The 23485-nt window shown below is 47.1% G+C and overlaps 1 protein-coding gene across 6 annotated transcripts in view; it reads right to left on the bottom strand.

The window, feature by feature from the left end:
* Positions 1-23485, bottom strand: part of arhgap24 (Rho GTPase activating protein 24) — a 102284-nt gene that overhangs the window by 12402 nt on the left and 66397 nt on the right. For 5 of the 6 annotated variants that reach the window (XM_035526712.1, XM_035526711.1, XM_035526713.1 and 2 more), the window contains one exon: positions 3212-3334. In XM_035526712.1, coding sequence (XP_035382605.1) covers positions 3212-3334 — 123 coding nt within the window. Of the gene's footprint in view, positions 1-3211; positions 3335-8925; positions 9015-23485 lie in introns of those variants that run through there. The other variant, XM_035526715.1, reaches the window with a different exon arrangement.

Genomic DNA, 23485 nt, shown 5'->3' on the forward strand with positions numbered 1-23485 from the left:
ATTTGCTGACACAATGAATTTAACATTCAAAGAGCATATTGGTTTGCAATATAAACAAATACTGGCTGGAACAGTCTGTGTAAGAGGGTCAAAGGTCAAAAGAGAAAGGAATGCAAGAGTCCAGGACATGTGTGCAGGTGCACAGAGACTGGGTGGCCCTCCACACTGGAAACTCGAGAATGTCTCAGTGACCTTTGATCTAGGATGACGCTGAATCTTCTTAAGCCCTCCACCCCTCCACTCACACAGAAACAGAAGAACCGCAAAGAACCTGCTTTTCGCTGCATGGATTCTGCTTTAAGAGGCAATATTCAAATTGTTGCTGTCCAAATGCACGGCACTTCAAGTTCACCATTCTGAACTGCACAGTTAAGATTTTTTTTTTAAAGGAGGCCACACCCCTGTGAGACAGGACTGATGCAGTCTGTTTTTCTTCCCAGTTTTTGTTCTAGTGTCTCACCCTCCACGCACACCGTCTCAGCTCTGCGCTCCAGTGTCTCACCCTCCACGCACACCGTCTCAGCTCTGCGCTCCAGTGTCTCACCCTCCACGCACACCGTCTCAGCTCTGCGCTCCAGTGTCTCACCCTCCACGCACACCGTCTCAGCTCTGCGCTCCAGTGTCTCACCCTCCACGCACACCGTCTCAGCTCTGCGCTCCAGTGTCTCACCCTCCACGCACACCGTCTCAGCTCTGCGCTCCAGTGTCTCACCCTCCACTCACACCGTCTCAGCTCTGTGCTCCACTGTCTCACCCTCCACTCACACTGTCTCAGCTCTGTGTTAGTTTCTCACACTACATTATTTCCTCATAGTTATATATTGGCATTTGCAAAACTGATATCGCAGAAGACTGCAACATGTTAAACAATCAACAAATGACACTTATTTTGTTTTACTGAGTGCTGTGATCATCTTGATCAATCTTAAATGTTTTAAATATGTGTTTATGGGAATTTTGCTAAAGCACAGTATTAATATGACCCAACAAACATAAAATTTGGCAGGACAGTTATTAATCTTGCCGAGTCACGGGCTCAGTAGTGGGTCTATATACTGCAAAGGCATATTGCTGTCACTATATGTAGAAATACGATCTCAAGTCTGCTATTTTTGTACACGTCATATCGTTGGACATACATCCCCAAGCATAACCTAGTGTAGTGTATTTGGCAGGTTCATAAACTTACACAGTGTCCTAAAAATAAACTAGCTTACAGTTCTAAGCAGGTTCACAAACTAGAATAATATAAGCAGGTTAAGTGCCTTAAGATTTATAGTTCCGCGTAGTTACTTAAGGAGGTTCTTAGTCCAACAGTGTCTTTAGCAGGTTCATAGACCAGCAATGTGTCTTAGGGTGTTTAGATTGCTCTGGTTCGAGTGCTCTGTTGGTTTGTCAGAGCGAGTGTGAACACTGCCTTTCACACCAGATAAGCAGATCGAGCCCCCTTGACCAAACCCTGGTGCAGTTCGTTTGAAGTATCCACAGACCAGAGGCACCAAATGGACCAATCAGAGGACGTGATGTCACAAGACACGACCCTAAACACCGCACGAGAGAACAGAGTGATGGGCAGAGGGCAAACATGGAGCAGTGAGAAAGTGAAACCCCTCATTAACATCTGGTCCAAGGAATTTAATACACCTCGTTAGCAGCTGGTCCAACGAGCGTATCTGTACTATACTGGAAAACACAATGGTCAGGTATTCAAAACATGCTTTCTGTAGCAAAGGAATTCCTGGCGCTGCCTTCTAAATGCCTTGTGCCAGCTCTTCCTGAGTTTTCAGCTTGTAAAACTACCCCATCCCACACCAAACATGCACTGGTAGGGCTTGTGTATTCAGCCCAGCGTACAGCACTGCTCTAGTCTAGTCACCGTAGTTAATGACCCAACATATACATCATAAAAGCTGCACAAATCAGGAAGTGACTGAATTCATATGAAGTTTGTTTACATCTTCTGGTTCAGTGGTAAACATGGCAGTGTGGACGCAAACAGGACTACAAAATAACATTTGCATCATTTTCTGCTTTGGTCCAGAACCAGGGAACTGGTACTGCAAATATAAACAGGACCATAAGCAGGTGCACAGCATAGTGTCCTAGGCAGGTGGTGACAACACACCATTCTTCTGTGTGTGTGTGAGTAAATGTCGCCTGTATTTGCATACACTTCAAAAGCCCGCTGCTAGCTTATCAGAGAATCTAAAACAGTTACACCACTTTTTTGTCAAAGTTACAGCACCTTACACATACACATACTCCAACATGTGTGCACACAATTCAGCACAACATGTGGGGAAAAGGAAATCAATACACCTCATGTAGCAGTGGCAGAACATTCAACTCAACACACCTTTATAGTCACAAAAGATCTGAATTACTGACTGTGTTTTCGCAGTTCATTTACATTAATGGCATTTAGCTGATGCTTTTATCCAAAGTGACTTACAATTATGACTGAGTACAACTTGAGTAATTGAGGGTTAAGGGTCTTGCTCAAGGGCCCAACAGTGGCAGCGGTGGGACTTGAACCAGCAACCTTCTGATTACAAGTCAAGTACCTTAACCACTGAGCACCACTGCCCTTTCACTCATTAAAGGAATTAAGCAGTTGGCTGCACAGATTGTGACTTGGGTGTACAGCCAGATCCCGTCACGCTCACACGCACGGGTTTAATTTTGTTGACTGACAAAATGTATGCTTATAAACTACCATTCTGAGGTAGTGTTGTTACCCACTACACTATACCAATACATAACAGGAATTTTGTATACATGTGTGCATACCTATTTCAGTTTATGCTGTTTTCTTAGTCGTTTGGAGAAAAAACAAAAAACAAAAAACCAAACATTCGCAGATGCATTTATAGTATAAATGCACATTAAAAGGATCCCACCAAGACCTGCACTTCCATCCAAGCCAGGCCATTCCTGATAAAGTCCAGAGTCCAGGTTGGCTTAATGTAGACACGACACAGGACACTGATACAAACAGTCAGTGGACTTCAGACTGCAGTAGCAGTGGACTGTAGCTTACAGCCGACTAGGTTCAGTGGTAGAACGAAGGTACCCACCAAGGTACATTCTATACAGGTATAGAATATACCAAGTATATATAAAGGTATACCAAGGTATTCTATACAGCGCTCATCTATACTAACGTACACACGAATGTGGCTTGTGTTCGGGCGATAGTACCGAGACTCACCTCCACCAAAGGGAGCCCATATAACCCTGCGGATGGTCTTCACCCAATCCTCCATGTCATTCTGTGTGCTGGCCATGAGCAGGTATGTCTCATGGTTGGCCGTCATCCGCTCCCTGTCGCCCCCTGTGGAGAAGGAGAAAATTGCACCTGTTAGTGCAGGATTCTTTTGTCCTCAGAATACAATCACATGCCCTTTATACATAAATGAAATGTAAACTGCATTTTTTCTTTAATTGGTTTTAAGTAGACTGATTAACAAGGGTTATAGCAGATCTCATAAAGTACAAATTACACAGTGATCTTTTATGAACTGACACCCACCACGCCCTGCAGGGTTCTGACGTGGGTGATCATTTTGCCCTGTTTTAGTAACCCGAGCCATTACTGAGCAAAGGACATCTGGTCCTGGAAGCAGCTCAGGACCTACCCAGAGTGTCATTAGAGAGGAGATCCCAGACAGCAGCAAACACACATCCACTCCGCATTACACAGCCTGAGCCAAAGCACTTGTCAAGAACCAATTAGGCTGCAGTAATTACAGGTGAATGGTAATAAATGCCTTCGGCGGTGCATTAGGAACATGTTATTAGTCCTGCACTCATGGTGGTGATTAACATTCTCAAGACACCAGAGCTGCAAGCACACAGACAGGAAGTGCGTTTAGAAACACCCAACCCCAAAAAAAATAAATAAAATTGACGAACAGTGTTGACTCGGGGGGTGTGGCTTAATTAGAGGTTGAAAGGCATGTGGTGTGTGTGTGTGCGCCTGTCTGTGCGTGTGAACACACATGGGTACTAAACAGCATCTAAGTATTTGTGGACTATTTTAAATGTTCATCAATACAAAACACAGACAGTCTCTCTCTCTCTTTCTACTATATAAATGCAGAATGTATCATCTTCACCCTGTCCTGCTCCACTCCACCCTCCACACAGAGCTGTCCCCACACCTGATTACTCGTCTTCTGAAGGGGTCCGTGACAAGCAGCATGAGAGATGACTGTGTGAAAGCTAACGGAGAAACGGCTGAGCTGGAAGTCTGAATAATTCATGAGCCTGTACGAAGCTCTAGTGCTCTCCGCCTCGACGTCCTCATCGATCTTCTGCGCTGTGAGAACAGCATGGAGGCTTCTGAACGTGCATTTACAGAGCAGAGAGGAGACCAGGCGTTAGAAACAGCAGAGCAGTGTGGGTAAGGGGGCTGGGGTTTGACCCATGCCCACCGCACGGACAGTTCCTCTCAGATGCGTCCTACGTCACGTGAGTGTGGATGCGACACGCGTTCTCACGCGGGCTTCTCTATCGCAGAGGTGGTAGCGCACGCACCTGTGCGCGAGATCAGAATTCACACAAAGCCTGAAAGCAGATCTGAAAGTCAAACGCACCGCTGGAGCGGCACGAACAGAGAGAACTCCCAGGTGGAGCTCTCAGGAAACAAGGAGAAAGCATGCTGATTCAGAACGCACATCCATCTCAACATATATTTATACCGTTACCCCATCTGAGGGATGTTGACTGATCCCAGATCAGTGGTGTGGGCCAGGGAAATGTTAGCTGCACCAGGGCAGAGTAGTGATTTAACCTCTATTCGGGTCAAAGGTGAACCAGCTGAACAGAGGTTATACATAACTTGTTTAACAAGGTCATACTGGCCACCATGGACTGGGGCTTCAGAATCATAGTGCAACTACAACTGCAACGTCTGAATGTTATTCAAATACTTGATTTACCTGCACAAAAGTATCAGTAGAAAGGAAAAAGACGCCAGCCAGAGTAAAGCAGGGGTGGAGTTTGCTCTGCAGTAAACTACGCCAGCCAGAGTAAAGCAGGGGTGGAGTTTGCTCGGCAGTAAACCACGCCAGCCAGAGTAAAGCAGGGGTGGAGTTTGCTCGGCAGTAAACCACGCCAGCCAGAGTAAAGCAGGGGTGGAGTTTGCTCGGCAGTAAACCACGCCAGCCAGAGTAAAGCAGGGGTGGAGTTTGCTCTGCAGTAAACTACGCCAGCCAGAGTAAAGCAGGGGTGGAGTTTGCTCTGCAGTAAACTACGCCAGCCAGAGTAAAGCAGGGGTGGAGTTTGCTCTGCAGTAAACTACGCCAGGCAGAGTAAAGCAGGGGTGGAGTTTGCTCTGCAGTAAACTACGCCAGCCAGAGTAAAGCAGGGGTGGAGTTTGCTCTGCAGTAAACCACGCCAGCCAGAGTAAAGCAGGGGTGGAGTTTGCTCTGCAGTAAACCACGCCAGCCAGAGTAAAGCAGGGGTGGAGTTTGCTCTGCAGTAAACCACGCCAGCCAGAGTAAAGCAGGGGTGGAGTTTGCTCTGCAGTAAACCACGCCAGCCAGAGTAAAGCAGGGGTGGAGTTTGCTCTGCAGTAAACCACGCCAGCCAGAGTAAAGCAGGGGTGGAGTTTGCTCTGCAGTAAACCACGCCAGCCAGAGTAAAGCAGGGGTGGAGTTTGCTCTGCAGTAAACCACGCCAGCCAGAGTAAAGCAGGGGTGGAGTTTGCTCTGCAGTAAACCACGCCAGCCAGAGTAAAGCAGGGGTGGAGTTTGCTCTGCAGTAAACCACGCCAGCCAGAGTAAAGCAGGGGTGGAGTTTGCTCTGCAGTAAACCACGCCAGCCAGAGTAAAGCAGGGGTGGAGTTTGCTCTGCAGTAAACCACGCCAGCCAGAGTAAAGCAGGGGTGGAGTTTGCTCTGCAGTAAACCACGCCAGCCAGAGTAAAGCAGGGGTGGAGTTTGCTCTGCAGTAAACTACGCCAGCCAGAGTAAAGCAGGGGTGGAGTTTGCTCTGCAGTAAACTACGCCAGCCAGAGTAAAGCAGGGGTGGAGTTTGCTCTGCAGTAAACTACGCCAGCCAGAGTAAAGCAGGGGTGGAGTTTGCTCTGCAGTAAACTACGCCAGCCAGAGTAAAGCAGGGGTGGAGTTTGCTCTGCAGTAAACTACGCCAGGCAGAGTAAAGCAGGGGTGGAGTTTGCTCTGCAGTAAACTACGCCAGCCAGAGTAAAGCAGGGGTGGAGTTTGCTCTGCAGTAAACTACACCAGCCAGAGTAAAGCAGGGGTGGAGTTTGCTCTGCAGTAAACTACACCAGCCAGAGTAAAGCAGGGGTGGAGTTTGCTCTGCAGTAAACTACACCAGCCAGAGTAAAGCAGGGGTGGAGTTTGCTCTGCAGTAAACTACACCAGCCAGAGTAAAGCAGGGGTGGAGTTTGCTCTGCAGTAAACTACACCAGCCAGAGTAAAGCAGGGGTGGAGTTTGCTCTGCAGTAAACTACACCAGCCAGAGTAAAGCAGGGGTGGAGTTTGCTCTGCAGTAAACTACACCAGCCAGAGTAAAGCAGGGGTGGAGTTTGCTCTGCAGTAAACTACACCAGCCAGAGTAAAGCAGGGGTGGAGTTTGCTCGGCAGTAGACCACACCAGCTAGAGTAAAGCAGGGGTGGAGTTTACTGTACAGTAAACTACACCAGCTAGAGTAAACCAGGGGTTGCTTTTACTCTGCAGTAAACTACATCAGCTACACTGAACCATACCAGGTACTGTGAGCACAGTTAGCCTCTGCCACATGTGATATTGCTGTTTTTTGCTAGCAGACATAAACCAAACAAATTAAAATGTTTAAAGTTCTTCTTCCAGTGCATTCACATAGAAACACACAAACGCACATACACTCATACACAGACACACACCAGAATGCATAATTTGGATGGACTCTAGAGAAGGCACAGTGAGCAGGAAAGTGTGTGTGTGGTCCAGGAAAAGTGTACATTGTGGTTAAGGTGTACCAAGGCTCCAGGTTTGTACACAAACTCAAATTCATCCATAAATGGAGAAATGTCATGGTTTAGTCTGATGCAGAGAGAAACTGAACAGCAGGGAAGACATTTTGATTCTCATACAAGTAAGTAGCCTGTTTAACATTTAATAAATCACAAGACAATATTCAGATGCTCTCTCTTCTATACATCTATACAAGCACAACACAATTTTCAGTGTATTTCTTAACTTCATGAAACCAACACTGTCCACTACTTTAAAAACATCTGGGGGCAACATCTGCGCTTCCTTACATGATAACTGCACCTATTTCAAAAAATTTTTTATTTATCTTTTAAATTGGTTAAAAATATACTCATACCTATTCACATTTCCGATGTGAAGACTAGCTTCACCTAATCTGGCTGAAGAAGAAAGCAGATTTATTACCATGTATTACCAGATCCCACGGCAACAGGTGTGAGTGCGAGGTTTGGGCCGCAGGCTTGGCTTACGTGGTGCACATGGTAGCTGTTCATGAGAATCAGATGTCTAGACAGCATTTTGACTTCATAGGCTTCACACACAGAGCTATACAACTATACTGCCCAATAACTAGCCAGCAGGGCCACAGTTAATAAAACACATGGCAAACGCCAAACATGTCCCATCACGGAGCAGCTACAACCCCAGCGCGTCCTCCGGCTCCAGCGCAGGTTGCAGTCTGTGGGGCACGCGCTGGCCTCCATCTGGGCCTGATCCTTTTTTGCTGGTTTTTATAAACATTCAAACAGATTTATTTGTTTGTTTTCTCTATATTTTAAGTGTATTCTGCAAAGCTGTGAAATCTGAATGAGAGGCACTATATAACTGAAGTTATTAATACTTCTGTCATGGCACTTTGCCCCTAAAATATAAAAGGTGCAAATAAGATTTAAAAATGTGCTATTATATTAAAGGTTCAGCTATTAAACCCCTTGGTGGAGTTTAGCAAGACCAGCACTTCTGAACTGTTTCTGAAACATTGTCAGCTGCTCTCTCTACTCTCAGCCTCACTTTAACAACCACAGGGGCTCGAATCCTAGACAAGGCTGATCCAGAATCTGTGCTCTCTGTCCACACCCCAACCAGACGAAAGGGAAGCAATGGTCAGAAACCAGTGCACAGTGGCTACCTTTAACAAGACTCAGAAGAGGACATCAGAGGAACTTCCTGCTTTGTACCTTCAGAGTTTCCTCCGCTCCTCTGTGCCCGGGGGGGTGGAGTTGGAAACACATGCTGATACAAGCCTTTCTGATTACATTTTAATGAACTGATGTGTCTAGGAACATATCATCAAATTGGGCCATTAGGACAACATGCAATCACAGACACTGTTAAGTTACACCACCATTCAAAGAAACAAACTGAACATTCTGTCATTTTCTATCAGTGAGAACGCGCGCTCTCTCTCTCTCACTCTCTCTCTCTCTCACACACACACACAACAGGTGAGGGTGAGTAATCCATCACACTCCAGCATGTTCCTAGTTCGCACACCCATCTAAGGTCCTGGGTAACCTTGTTTCTGGAATGACATGAATGTTTGGGTTTAAGTGATGTATAGGTGGGGGAGGCACCTCGCCAGCACAGACCGCTACGTAAACACTCGAGACCACGGTGCACGCACACACGCCACAGACGGAACTCCCACACACCGAGCAATATCACGCGGTCGGCATTAACACACCACTGCCCCACAAGCAGCCTCCACATGCAGCTTTGCTGTCTGTTATGAATATGCGTCTTTCTCGGCAACTTTACTAAGGCATTAAGATTGCGCGCGACACCACTGTTTCCTAACAGCGTGCACGTACCGAAGCATCGCGCGACGCACCGCGAGCTTCTCAAAGACCCCGGAGGGAGCCGTTCCGTGGACTTTACGGAGAAACATGGCCAGTAAAACCCACGTCGGTTACATACTGACCCGTCGGCGTCCAAAGCGGATGTCGCACGAGACGCAGTCCGTGAGCGCAGGGGCAGCGCGAGGAAAAGCCCCTCTTGCCCGCGCAGCCTCGGGACTTCGGTGCAAAGCGCAGAGACCAAACCGGTGCTGCTCCTCGCGCAGAGCGTGCGAGACGACGGGATCACCGGTCCGCCCTCTCTACCCTCGCTCGTGATGCGTCGTCGAGCGCGTGCGAGCTTGGAACGCTGTGGGACCGCGTGACGTCAGTGCCCGATGACCGTCTGCAGGTGTTTTCCGTTTATTTTACTCCACAATTTACAGACTATATTCAACATTTTAGTTTAGTCACTTACAAACAAACCAGTTAGGCTCGTGGACCTGCAGTGACGTTTGTAGCTCGAACGTCCCAATGTACCGAAGTCAATGAGCGCGCGAGTTATTTATATAATAAATGTTTGTGCTGGTAGAGTTTCACCAATGCTGCTGTTTGCATATGGGCACCATCATAGGCAACTTTATTGGTTGTTTGATATCGGTCATAAAATTCCTGACTCCATCTGCTTATCTGATTTACACACACAGGGGTGACTGACTGACTGGCTGGCTGACTTGTTGGCGACTCATCCAGAAAGCATTCCCTGCCTGTTCTCTTGTGTGGCCATGGCGCTATATATCCCTCTTCCTTCAGGAAATCCTGACCAACTGCACAAATACTTCTGACTCATCACCACTGAGAGGAGAGTTACCAACACTGCCCCAGGAGGATTCATTATCAACAGCTGTCATGTTCCAATGACATTCCAATGAGGTGTTTTGTCTCTCTCTCTGTGTGTGTGTGTGTGTGTGTGTGTGTGTGTGTGTGTGTGTGTGTGTGTGTGTGTGTGTGTGTGTGTGTGTGTGTGTGTGTGTGTGGGGCTAGCATTTGATCCATCAGCTTGCCAGAAGTCATTGACTCAGAAATTCACACACACCCCTCATAATATCCTGAATAGACCTTTCAAGGAGTCATTTCATGAACAAATCCACAGACCCACAGAGGTTTGGAGTTTGTCACACTTGCTGGATTGCTGCACTGATATTCCATAGCAAGTCATTTTAACTACGCTGACAATGAGGCACTTTGCGGTACATTAGCCATGCAAGTGGTCCGTGGCCTTCCCAGAAGGCTGTGTGTGGATGGATTGTTATGCAAATTTACTTTGACTCCTTTGGGAATCCCCTCAGTACATTGTCTTTATTACAATCAAAAAAGGCTTGTGGCACATTTCTTTCTTTCTCTCTCTCTCTTTCACTCTTTCTTTCACTCTCTCACTCTCCCCCCCACTGTCATTCATAAGGTGCAGTAGAATGCAATTTCTGTGGAGTAAAAAACCCACACAGTGGACTTATTTCCTCTGTGTGTTCCTGTTTATTTCACACTGCGTCCCAGATCAGATCTGACCTGGAGATGAGAAATCCTGTTTTATGTTTCCTGCCCCCACCACAACACACACACACACACACACACACACACACACACACACACACACACACACACACACACACACACACACAGAGACAGACAGACAGGCACAGACACAGACATACACACACACACACACAAATGCAGGTCCCAAACTCCTTTGATTATGTATAGCAAATATGTGAGCTATTCAGTGCCATAGTACATAAGTAAAATCTCTCTCTCTCTCTCTCTCTCTGCCATTGTGTCTATGCAGTTCTAAAACAGTTTTGCCATTGGTGATTGATGGGGTTGTTGAGTAAACGGCTTCTGTCGTGCTGTAATACAACACGCAGGACGACTGGTTGCTCTCAGTACGGAGGTTGTTAGCAGAGCACGTGCGCAGACAGCTTAGTGCAGATGTCCCAATACGGGTTAGGATGTGTCTGTGATAAAGACCCACAGTAGAGATCTGCATAGCTGGTGTCACTGCACAGGGACCAGAAGCATGTGCAGAGGCTGATGGATGCCACCATCTCCGTACGCAGATGTATGGCCCACGTGCGACGGCACGCTCTCGTAACCGCATTAATAAGTCCAGTGGTGAAGGAGACTCAAGCTGGCCGGCAGCAGACACTCAGCAACAGGAGGAAGGATAGCGAGAGCACTATGACAAATGCGCGCCGCGTGACAAAACGGGGACATGTCCTGCGGAGCTGCGTTTTTACATGGAAACCGAGCAAAATAGGACCACTTCCAGGATTAACGAAAAAAGGAAAACAAAAGAGAAGTGCTGCAACTCTAAAGCCCATTAACATGGACGCGTGGACCTTCCTCCAACCTCTCTGTTCCAGCCCACTGCAACACACGCTGTACCCAGTAGGTCAGTAGAGAGGTTGGGTGACACTGTTCATGTCAGCGTCCAGTGGCACTTATAAATGACCTGGCACAGGAAGTGTTTAACAGCACGACCTTCCGCACTGCCAGGTGGGAAAGGTGAGCGTGCTGAACAGCAGCAGGGGTGAGGAGGACACGCGGAAGGGCAGGAAGCCACTACCATCCAATAACTGCCCCTTTATAGCCACTACCATCTAATAACTGCCCCTTTATAGCCACTACCATCTAATAACTGCCCCTTTATAGCCACTACCATCCAATAACTGCCCCTTTATAGCCACTACCATCCAATAACTGCCCCTTTATAGCCACTACCATCCAATAACTGCCCCTTTATAGCCACTACCATCCAATAACTGCCCCTTTATAGCCACTACCATCCAATAACTGCCCCTTTATAGCCACTACCATCCAATAACTGCCCCTTAATAGCCACTACCATCCAATAACTGCCCCTTTATAGCCACTACCATCCAATAACTGCCCCTTTATAGCCACTACCCTCCAATAACTGCCCCTTTATAGCCACTACCATCCAATAACTGCCCCTTTATAGCCACTATCATCTAATAACTGCCCCTTTATAGCCACTACCATCTAATAACTACCCCTTTATAGCCACTACCATCCAATAACTGCCCCTTTATAGCCACTACCATCCAATAACTGCCCCTTTATAGCCACTACCATCCAATAACTGCGCCTTTATAGCCACTACCATCCAATAACTGCCCCTTTATAGCCACTACCATCCAATAACTGCCCCTTTATAGCCCCTACCATCTAATAACTGCCCCTTTATAGCCACTACCATCTAATAACTGCCCCTTTATAGCCACTACCATCCAATAACTGCCCCTTTATAGCCACTACCCTCCAATAACTGCCCCTTTATAGCCACTACCCTCCAATAACTGCCCCTTTATAGCCACTGCCATCCAATTACTGCCCCTTTATAGCCACTACCATCTAATAACTGCCCCTTTATAGCCACTACCATCCAATAACTGCCCCTTTATAGCCACTACCATCCAATAACTGCCCCTTTATAGCCACTACCATCCAATAACTGCCCCTTTATAGCCACTACCATCCAATAACTGCCCCTTTATAGCCACTACCATCCAATAACTGCCCCTTAATAGCCACTACCATCCAATAACTGCCCCTTAATAGCCACTACCATCCAATAACTACCCCTTTATAGCCACTACCATCCAATAACTGCCCCTTTATAGCCACTACCCTCCAATAACTGCCCCTTTATAGCCACTACCCTCCAATAACTGCCCCTTTATAGCCACTACCATCCAATAACTGCCCCTTTATAGCCACTACCATCCAATAACTGCCCCTTTATAGCCACTACCATCCAATAACTGCCCCTTTATAGCCACTACCATCCAATACCTGCCCCTTTATAGCCACTACCATCCAATAACTGCCCCGTTTGGTAGCCACTACCATCCAATAACTGCCCCGTTTGGTAGCCACTACCATCCAATAACTGCCCCGTTTGGTAGCCACTACCATCTAATAACTGCCCCGTTTGGTAGCCACTACCATCTAATAACTGCCCTGTTTGCCTCCTGTTGTAGCCCCTTGCCCCTGGCTGTACTGCCACTCCTCAGATAACACAGCCCTCTGTCCCCTTCAATAAATCCAATCAGCAGCTCATCTGTCAGTCTGACCTGCCGGGGTGGACACTGAAATAGATGAAAACACCTCTGTCAGACGACACACGTGAATCCGTGCTGCAGGCACGTGAGTCATGGAGTCGAGAGAGCGGGTCAGAGAGATGGCGCAAGAGACACAGATCTAAAGAACAGTGAGGGAGAGAGAGAGAGTCAGCGTGAGAAAGAGAGGAGCATAAGGGAGAAATCTTCTCTCCGTTTGTCCAGAGTGCAGGCTTCTGGGCTCAGATCAAATAGATTAATTCCTCACAGAAGGAATTCTCTTCCCAACTTTTGCACGAGTAAAGCCCACTGTTTCTTCAACTGTCCTCCTGACCCACACTTGTGCTGCTCCACCCACCCACACACACGCACAGTGTGAACGCCATCACCACGGGTGCCCATCGCTGAGGCGACAGCCGTGACGCCGTGGATTTGGCACGCCCAGGTCACCAATAGCTAAGCGACGGAGGGAGTGGACTCTGCCCACCGTCCACGGCAGTTATTGTTCATTCACATGGACCGGCAGGCACCTGCCTTGTGCCCAATCACAGCCAGGCAATGCAGGAAGCCCCCCGCCCCACGGTGCCTTGCAGGTTCGGTTTAACCCTGTAAACCCTGCTACTGTTGAGCATGTAGGGCCTAACTCTAGACGCTGTGACACTCACTGCCACTAAACATTCTGTTACATCTCCCTGGAGTGCCAGAGGTACTGAAATCAACCTGGACATTTATTTGACTCTCAGAGCCCACTCAAGGGCACCTGTGCCACTACTAAACACTCTGTGTCAAAACTCCTCAGGTAATGCGTGAGGAAATTGCAGCTTCTGCTTTACTCAACACAGCCCTCTAATTTAAGTCTTTGGTAGCCTGACTGAAGTCGTAGTGAATCAAAGTGCACAAACCACCAAGCTGCACTGTGCTCAGAGTGTGGAGCCCAAACCCGAAACATGAGGGAATGTGAGATGAGATTACAACAGCAGCTGCAGGCGGTTCTGGAGGTGATGTTTCTGAACGCCCTTGACCCGAGGACTCCCTCATATGCCTACAACACACACGTTCCTCCTCTCTGACAGCCTGACACACAGCACGCTGTCGGCCAGAGCACGCAGCAGTGGGGTCATACGAAGGCGAAACTGAAGGACACGGCATTGCATGAAATTTGGGGTATCGAGTTGGATCAGGTTTAAAACTCTGACACTTACCTACAAGGCCAAAGATGGACCTGCTGTCTCCTGATTGACAGCAGTGGTCAAATCCTGATCTTTACCTCGAGTACAGCCCGGCTTCACCCAGTGTCTTTCAAGATTCATCAAGAGCATTAAGACTCTCTAGAAGACAGTTTGGTGGAATGAACTTTGCACTGCCTGTCCAAGCAGCATAGTTCCTCCATCTTCAACCACCTGACTGAAGACGCATCTATTTGAAAAGCACGTGAATTAAACTTAATCAGGCACTTGTAATTAAACCTAATAAGCCCCCTTGTACACAAGTTTATATTTCCCTCATATTTGTATCGCTTAGTAATTGTGCTTGAATAATGTTGTTTTATAGCATTGAACTGTATCTCAGGTTCTAGGTTTCAGCACAGACACTTGGTTCTGGCAGTCTTGGGTAACAGTATTTTTGGACTGACCTATTTGTGCAAGCTAATGATACAGCTAAATTACTTTTGTAAGTCGCTCTGGATAAGAGTGTCTGCTAAATGCCGTACATGCAGATGTAAATGTAGGGGAGGAACTTCTGCACCTGAAACTCTCACCAGAGTAGACTTCAGAGATACTGCGGCAAAGATTTAGGACCTAAAGTCAATTTCAAAAGGCATCCGGTTCTAACATACTACAGTTCCATTGTTCCTTAATGACCTCACCTCCATTTCTTCATTTTGGTCTATTAGCTGCAGGGCAGTTAGTGTGTGTGTGTGTGTGTGTGTGTGTGTGTGTGTGTGTGTGTGTGTGTGTGTGTGTGTGTGCAAGAGAGAGAGAGAGATCATGTGGCTCCTGAGTTATGTGTCTGAGTGACCTGGGCTACATTACAGCCTCATCCAGGTGGAACCAGACAAAGAGGGTCAGTGTGTGGATGTATGGAGACGTTCCATACATAGAGTGTCTGGGGACCCTCCAGCAAACCCTTGCACCAGGCCCATCAGAGCACAGCCAGGGTTGCCAGGTATTCTTATAAGCCCCCCTCGCAAATCACAAGACAACGTTATCATCAGTTCTGCGTCAGGCAAAAGCATGCAAAGCAAGATACTAAAAAACCCCCCAAACTTTAAAGACATGGCACAGCTATTGAGGCAGGAGGTTTATAAATCATGTTATTGTGCCCTGGTCCTCCTGTGACAACAGAGCTGTGAAAATGCAACAAGTCTCTGATCGAAACACTGGCCCAAACGCCAAACAGGAAGGAACAAATGCCGGCTGGGGAAAAAACGGCACCTTATGCAGAGAACAGCATTGTAGGCTCGGAATAGCCGAACGTACGTCCTGCTTCCTGGCTGGAGTCTTGAGAACCCTGCTGCTGTGTAGTCTGAGGAAGGTGACTAGCTCAGGACCCCCACACTCACACACACACAGGCAACAGCCAGAGGAACAACAAAGTAGCCGATCTCAGCCCATCGCCTGTCACCAGCAGATAAAAGCATTGTCACTGGAAAAAAGCTTTTAACAAAGTTACCAAATTAGATAAAACCACGCATGATTGAGTGTTTGCACAGGTGACCTGTTTTAAAGAGCGAGAGACAGAGAGAAGCAAGTACAGGGAAAGGGGGTAAGAAAATAGTGCAAAATAGCGCAGAGAGGGGGGTGCATGAGAAACATGCTCAGCGTAAATGCTAAGACTCTGCATTTGTCCTCAGATCCCCCCGCAAACATCTGCTCACTGTATATCTGATCTGATGAGCAGTTTAAAAATGAAACACTGTAGGTTCGTTTGACCACGCACTGCCCATTTCTATGTTCGCGCAAGCACACAGTCACAAGGGAAAGGCATTACCTGCAGAAGCAGGCGACTGCACCGGTACCTCGAACCGACAAGACGGCTGCGTGCCCTGCTGCACCAGAGCCATGGCTGGCGGGGACTCCTGCTCGGAGACCTAGCTCAGACAAGTCACCTCCTCAGCGGGCGAGAGCCTGACATGCAGGGCTTATTCCTGGGGCTACAGACCTGGAGCTTAAGATCACATGGCACTGAGCGAGGGAATGTAGAGTAGAGAACAAGAGAGAAAGAGAGAGATGGAGCAAAAGAGAGAGAGAAAGAGTGAAAGAGAGAGCTACACCCACTCCTCTCAATAGCTCTACACAAGGAACAATAGAGAATCCCGGGAGACCCTAAGCTTGCTATAGAGGGGGGTGGGACCATAGAGAGACGGCCCCCCTGCTGACTGACAGGCAGATACCTGGGGGAAAAAAAGACCCTCCCCTTTTTTAACCAGTAAGCACACAGGAGAGCACTATACAACACTGAACCATGCAAGCACTGTGATGAAAAAATGCAGATAGCAACTGGTGTTTGGAGCCCAGTGCCATTCTGAGGGCCTTTGCAGTCCTGAAGCTGACATCTTCCACCCAGAGCCTACACCCCAAACTCCCCGTGGTAGGAGCCTGTCTCTTTTGGACCAAATTCAGCCCGGGGCACGGGAGACCGCAGGGCTTCTGGAGTGCTAACCAGCAGAAAATGACCAAGCCAGCAATGAGCTGAACTGGTGAAGAAAAGGAGAATTAAGCAGGGGACTTGTGATGAGGTCAAACATTCTACTCTGATGTCATCAAGGCTTCTGATGCATATAATTAAGCATAAAAATTATAATAATCATATTATAATATTATAGAATTATAATAATAATTAGAATTATCTGAAGTAATTCCATGTATAAATTGCACTGAAGCAATACTTTTGTATTCAAACATTTTAAAAGACTGTGGCAATAAAACAACCTCCTGACCCCAAGACCCTGAAAGTGTGCCCAGGCTGCGCTGTGATAAACTTGTTAACCAGCACATCTGTGGATCTCTCCATTGTGGTGGTTTCTTTACGAGATAAGCTAATCTGCAAGCACTGCAGTCTTACAGGAGAGTGCTGATCTCACAGAACAAAGAGACATATCTGAGTTGGATTCTGAACCAGAGTTGCTGCTATTACTGTTCTTTAAACACGTATATGTATTTACACACCGTCCCTCACAGAGATATGTTTGTGTTGGTGGGGGGGGGGATATGATTGAGAGTCTGATTATCTGTGATACTGTCAGCTGGTTCAAATGAAAACACGTCTCTGTACCAGCAACATCGGAACACTTTCCTCATTATTTCCCCATCATGCATTGTGTTCCACTGATGACCAGTGTGATAGAATAGGCCCATAAAGCTCAGTGAATCCTGATATCAGTGGAGATGCCCTGAAATCCCTAGGTCACGTCAGGTCATGTCAGATCAGGTCGGGTCAGGTCGGGTCAGGTCGGGGGCAGAGGCTTTATCAGTTTCTTAAGTCCTGCTGTCTTGGGAGCAGCAAAGGAACCAGAGCAACATTCACATCACAGGAGTCCTACAGTGTGATGGAACTCTCTGAAGAACATGGAAGTGCCACAGAAGCCTAAACAGGGCAATGCTCATTCAGGTCCTGGGCTCAGTTACCATGGCAAACTGCTCATGGTGTCCATAGTTGGTGGAATGAATTGAGGACAATCAATCATAGCATAGCAAGTAGTTATTTCTAAACCTAAGACAAACTGTGCATTGGAAAGTTAGCAACTGCTCCAAATTTGATTTAACTGAAAACTGTATATATGGACAAAAATGAGTAGAAGTTCCTAGTGTGAATGTGGAGGTTATGCCTAAGGTCTCAAACCCATCTCCAACATGTGGTCAACAAGTCTCAAACGCAGCTCCAACATGTGGTCAACAAGTCTCAAACGTAGCTCCAACATGTGGTCAACAAGTCTCAAACGCAGCTCCAACATGTGGTCAACAAGTCTCAAAGGCAGCTCCAACATGTGGTCAACAAGTCTCAAACGCAGCTCCAACATGTGGTCAACAAGTCTCAAACCCACCTCCAACATGTGGTCAACAAGTCTTAAACTCAGCCCCAACATGTGGTCAACAAGTCTCAAACCCAGCTCCAAACATGTGGTAAACAAGTCTCAAGCCAGGTCCAATAGGAGGTTCTGTCTAAGATCTTGTACCCAGGTCCACCAGCTGGTAAACGTGTACGCTGACCGCTGCAGTGATGATCCCTGTCATATCACCCTCTCTCCTTCAGGGGGCACCATTCTCTGTCACCACAGGAGTTTATGTGGCTGTGGATGGATATGTGTAGGTTATGTGGCTGACTGCATTACTGTGTATGTTTACAATTACATTTATGGCATTTAGCAAACGTTCTTATCCAGAGCGACTTACAAAAGTGCTTTGCCATTTCCTCATAGACTACATCCTAGTACAGTACAGAAAGTTAGAGTCCAAGATACCAATGATCTAGAATACTTTAGAGATACAGTATCACTTCTGATACCTAGAAGTACAAAATACATATAAACTCTATAACAGACAAAAATCAGTGCAGTAAATAAGTACTAGAGTTTGTTAGTCAACATGAGTGTATTAAATAATACCCTACAATAAGTACTAGTTAAAGGAAATGCCAGATTTAGGGCATTTTTCGGGCATTTTTAGGTCAGTATGTTTACATACTGCACACCCTGGGTTTAATACTGATGCAGTGAGGCATTCTAGGATCACAGCGAGATGCCTGTCTGTCAACACTCACAAGGCTAATTCAGTTTTCCGCTGGCCAGTTTTTAACAGTTCGTGACACTCTCAATGAGATCTCAATACATTCTCGCTCACTCGCTCTCTCTGTGAGCCATTGATTTTGAGCCACAGCCAGTGGTGATAAAGCACACATGTGCGCGTACACACACACACACACACACACACACACAAGCACGCACAGACACACACCACTACAACTCTACTTTCTTTTTAGCACCCATCAAATGCTTTCTAATCACGTTACCTTTAGTAAGTAGAGCAAATGAAACAGAGCTGGATAGTCTATATAAAGATGAGCAGACCGGTGATGTAGGAGGGGGCTTGTCCATTAAGACCTTTATACAGTCAGACCCTGCACTGCATACTGGAATGACAATTTCATCTTTATTTCATCTTTATTGTGTAAGGATATAAAGACTGACAGTCATATATTGTGAATGATGGAAACAGAAGTGAGATGAGAGTCATGTATTAGCTTTTCAGAAGAAACAAAACGACAAACGCAGTACTTTTACAAAAGTCTCTGTTACCTTTCACAACCGCATTCCATTTGATTGTCTCGTTTGAGATGAGTTAAATAAAATTATTTCCACTAAATTGGGGGGGGGGGGGGTTGGGGGGGAAATCTGTCAGCCTTTTAATTTCAGAGATCCGAAAGAAGGTGTCATTACCAAAACTGAAGAGAAGACAAATCAGTGTCATTAGGATAGCAAAGAAGATAAGTGAGAATAATTGTAAAGACTGAAAATAAGATGCCCTAATATGGACCTGTGGGTAATGCCACAGGTAACGAGGAACAGGTGACCGCTAACTGCAAAGTCTCTGTCAATGTTCAAGTTCGAAAGTTCAAAGAGGTTTTATTGTCATTTCAGCTATATACAAGTACACAACAAAAATGAGACAATGTTCCTCATTGTGCATAGGAGTCAGTGACATGTTACCCTGAACATAGCAGTCACCGGTAGCAGCCAGAACAGTTCAGAGTACAGTGCTGGTTTAATGCAGTACTCTAGCAGCAAGTAGGATAATGTGCAAGTCTGCAGCAGGAATGCATAGCTTATTTGTGTGAGGTTTGACTTCAGCACTAGTCTGATGCAAAACAATGTGTGAGTGTGTGTATAAATATGTATGTGTGTGTGTGTGTGTGTGTGTGTGTGTGTGTGTGTGTGTGTGTGTGTGTGTGAGACTGTGTATTAGCATGTATAAAAGTGCCCATTTTGGAATCTGAATTGGAATTGGAGTTAGCCAGAGTTCAGGAGTCTGATGGCTTCTGGGAAGAAGCTGTTGCACAGTCTGGAGGTGCAGGACTGGATGCTGCGGTACCTTCTTCCAGATGGCAAAAGGGTGAACAGTTCATGTGAGGGGTGTGTGGCGTCTTTCACAATGTTGGTGGCTTTCCGGATGCAGCGTGTTATGTAGATGTTCGTGATGGAGGGAAGAGAGACCCCAATGATCTTCTCAGCTGTTCTCACTATTCTCTGGAGGGTCTTGTGGTCAAAGACGGTGCAGTTCCCAAACCAGGTAATGATGCAGCTGCTCAGGATGCTCTCTACAGTACCTCTGTAGAAGGTAGTGAGGATGGGTGATGGGAGATGGGCTTCCCTCAGCTTCTGAAGGAAGTAAAGACGTTGCTGGGCTGTCTTGGTGATGGAACTGGTGTTCAGGGTCCAGGTGAGGTTCTCCGCTATGTGAACACCAAGGAACTTGATGTTCTTGACGATCTCCACTGAGGAGCCGTTGATGGCAAGCGGGGAGTGATCTCACCTTGCTCTCCTGAAGTCAACAACCATTTCTTTTGTCCTGTCAACATTCAGATACAGGTTGTTGACCTTACACCAGCTCACCAGTTCTCGCACCTCCTCTCTGTATGCTGACTCGTTGTCTTTGTTGATGAGACCCACCACGGTCGTGTCATCAGCAAACTTGATGATGTGATTCGAACTGTGCATCGCTGCACAGTCATGAGGGCAGAGGGCTGAGTACGCTGCCCTGGGGAGCACCAGTACTCAGTGTGGTGGTGTTAGAAGTGCTGCTCCAAATCTGGACTGACTGAGGTCTACCAATCAAGAAATCCAGGATCCAGTTGCAGAGGGAGGTGTTCAAGCCCAGTAAGCTCAACTTTCCAATCAGATGCTGAGGAACAATGGTGTTGAATGCTGAACTGAAGTCTATGAACAGCATTCTTACATAGGTGCCCTTTTTATCCAGATGTGTGAGTGCCAGATGAAGTGTGGTAGAGATGGCCTCATCTCTCGAAGCATTTCATGATGATGGATGTGAGTACGATGGGACGGTAGTCATTGAGACACGACACTGTGGGCTTCTTAGGCACGGGGATGATGGTGGGGGTCTTGAAGCATGTTGGGACCACGGCGCAGCTCAGAGAGATATTGAAGATGTCTGTCAGGACATCTGCAAGCTGGTCAGCACATTCTCTGAGCACACGACCCGGGATGTTGTCTGGTCCAGCAGCTTTCCGTGGGTTAACTCCACGCAGAGTACGCCTCACATCAGCCGCCGTCAGGCACAGCACCTGGTCATTTTGCGGAGGGATGGACTTTTCTGCTGCAACATTGTTCTGCGCTTCAAACCGTGCATAGAAGTCATTCAGTGCATCTGGGAAGATGGCATCACTGTCACAGGAAGGTGATGTTTTCCTGTAGTTAGTAATGGCCCGAACGCCCTCCCACATGCGCCGTGTGTCACCAGTGTCTTTGAAGTGTCCATGGATCCTCTGTGTGTGTGCATGCTTTGCTTTTCTGATCGCACATGACAGTTTGGCTCTTGTTTTCCTGAGAGCCTCTCTGTCACCTGTTCTGAAGGCTGAGTCACGGGTCCTCAGTAGCATGCGCACCTCAGCAGGCATCCATGGCTTTGGTTGGGGTGTGTGGTGATGGTCTTGGAGACAGTAACATCATCAATGCACTTGCTGATGTAGCCAGGAGGTCCAGGTGCTGATGTGTCCAGGAGATAAACCGTTTATGTGCTAGTCCTTTGATTCTAGCACCCCTGTCTAGACATTTCAGGTGTACAACATGGTCAAACAACCTCCTGAAAGGTTGAGCAGAAACAATAATTCTGGCTCCATCATGAAAGAATGGCAAGTGACAGATTATTGGTCACCTTTAGGAGTGCAAACTGTGCTGTTACCTGCCCTATGGCCATACTTGAAACATAAAAATACACCATTACTGCTTAGAAATTACATTACTTGAGAAAGATCAGTTTTGTCCAAAAGTTCGAAAAGAACGCGTTAATTGTCACTAGGTCCAAGGTGCCCTACAGTCCATACCATGCTACGTAAGAAAGGGTTATTGAGTGAATCCTCATTCAGAAATGTGACTGCCATATCCAAGGAGTGATATCTGAGTGTGATTTACCATCATTGAAGTGTCAGGGTTATATGAGGCCACCTTGATAAACAGACATGCTATATGTCTGTTCCTCTCAGTCTAAAATAGCTCATCTCTCACTGAGCTCAGCCAGAACTTGGGCAGTGTCGTATTACAGTAAAAAACATTGGGCCACTTTTAGAGTTGGTCCAGTTGTGGGTGACATGGACCCTTCATTACCCGGCTCTTTATTAACCTCACGAACAGTCAGGTTGAGGAGGGTGTAAAATTAATTAAGGGCCCACTGCACAGAAGTGCCAAACCCAGACTTTACCACTCCCTGGGTATTTTTTCATTTTGCCCAGCTAGCTAGAAAACACTGCACGGTGTTCTAACAAAACATCCATGTTAATTTTTAGATTTAAAAAGAACTGTCTGAGATGCCTTTTAATCTATATGGGGTCAGGTCAGACAGTCCACATAAAGTCTACTGGTCCAAGTTTAACGACACTCTGGGCCTCACAACCCCTACATCAGCTCAGAGTACACTTCCCACCCGCGTGTCACGCAGGTAAGAGAACAGTCCCCAAGCCAAACAATAAATCCTCTACATTTGCCCGTGACATATTCAATTAGGAGAGGATCTAGCCTAGCTGTCAGGTAATGGCACGCCGGTGGCGAAAGTTTAGCTCACGCGGAGGTCATTCGCAGCAGAGTGATGTGTCAATCAGAAACCCTTATCACCCACCAACTGTGACAACTCATCACCCACCGACCGGGACAACTCATCACCCACCGTCCGTGACAACTCATCACCCACCGTCCGTGAGAACTCATCACCCACCGTCCGTGAGAACTCATCACCCGCCAACTGTGACAACTCATCACCCACCGACCGGGACAACTCATCACCCACCGTCCGTGACAACTCATCACCCACCGTCCGTGAGAACTCATCACCCACCGTCCGTGAGAACTCATCACCCGCCAACTGTGACAACTCATCACCCGCCGACCGGGACAACTCATCACCCACCGTCCGTGACAACTCATCACCCACCGTCCGTGAGAACTCATCACCCACCGTCCGTGAGAACTCATCACCCGCCAACTGTGACAACTCATCACCCACCGACCGGGACAACTCATCACCCACCGTCCGTGACAACTCATCACCCACCGTCCGTGAGAACTCATCACCCGCCAACCGGGACAACTCATCACCCACCAAGGAAGAGGGTAGATTTTTTGTGCTGGCTTTTGATAAGACATCACATGGATGGAGGTCAACAATAATTTCTATTAAAAGAATCAGTGCATATTAAAATCTAGGCTTCGAACTGTTGATGAAATGTCCGTCGGGCCCGACCAAACTAAAACTCGAAAACAATGTCCGTTTTGACGCCACCTGTCAGCTTTTGGTCTGAGTTCCTCTTCGCGCACGAGCCCGCCACGTTCCCACAGAGGCTC

The sequence above is a fragment of the Electrophorus electricus genome, chromosome 6 (assembly GCF_013358815.1).
Source record: "Electrophorus electricus isolate fEleEle1 chromosome 6, fEleEle1.pri, whole genome shotgun sequence".
Classification (NCBI taxonomy): Eukaryota; Metazoa; Chordata; class Actinopteri; order Gymnotiformes; family Gymnotidae; genus Electrophorus; species Electrophorus electricus.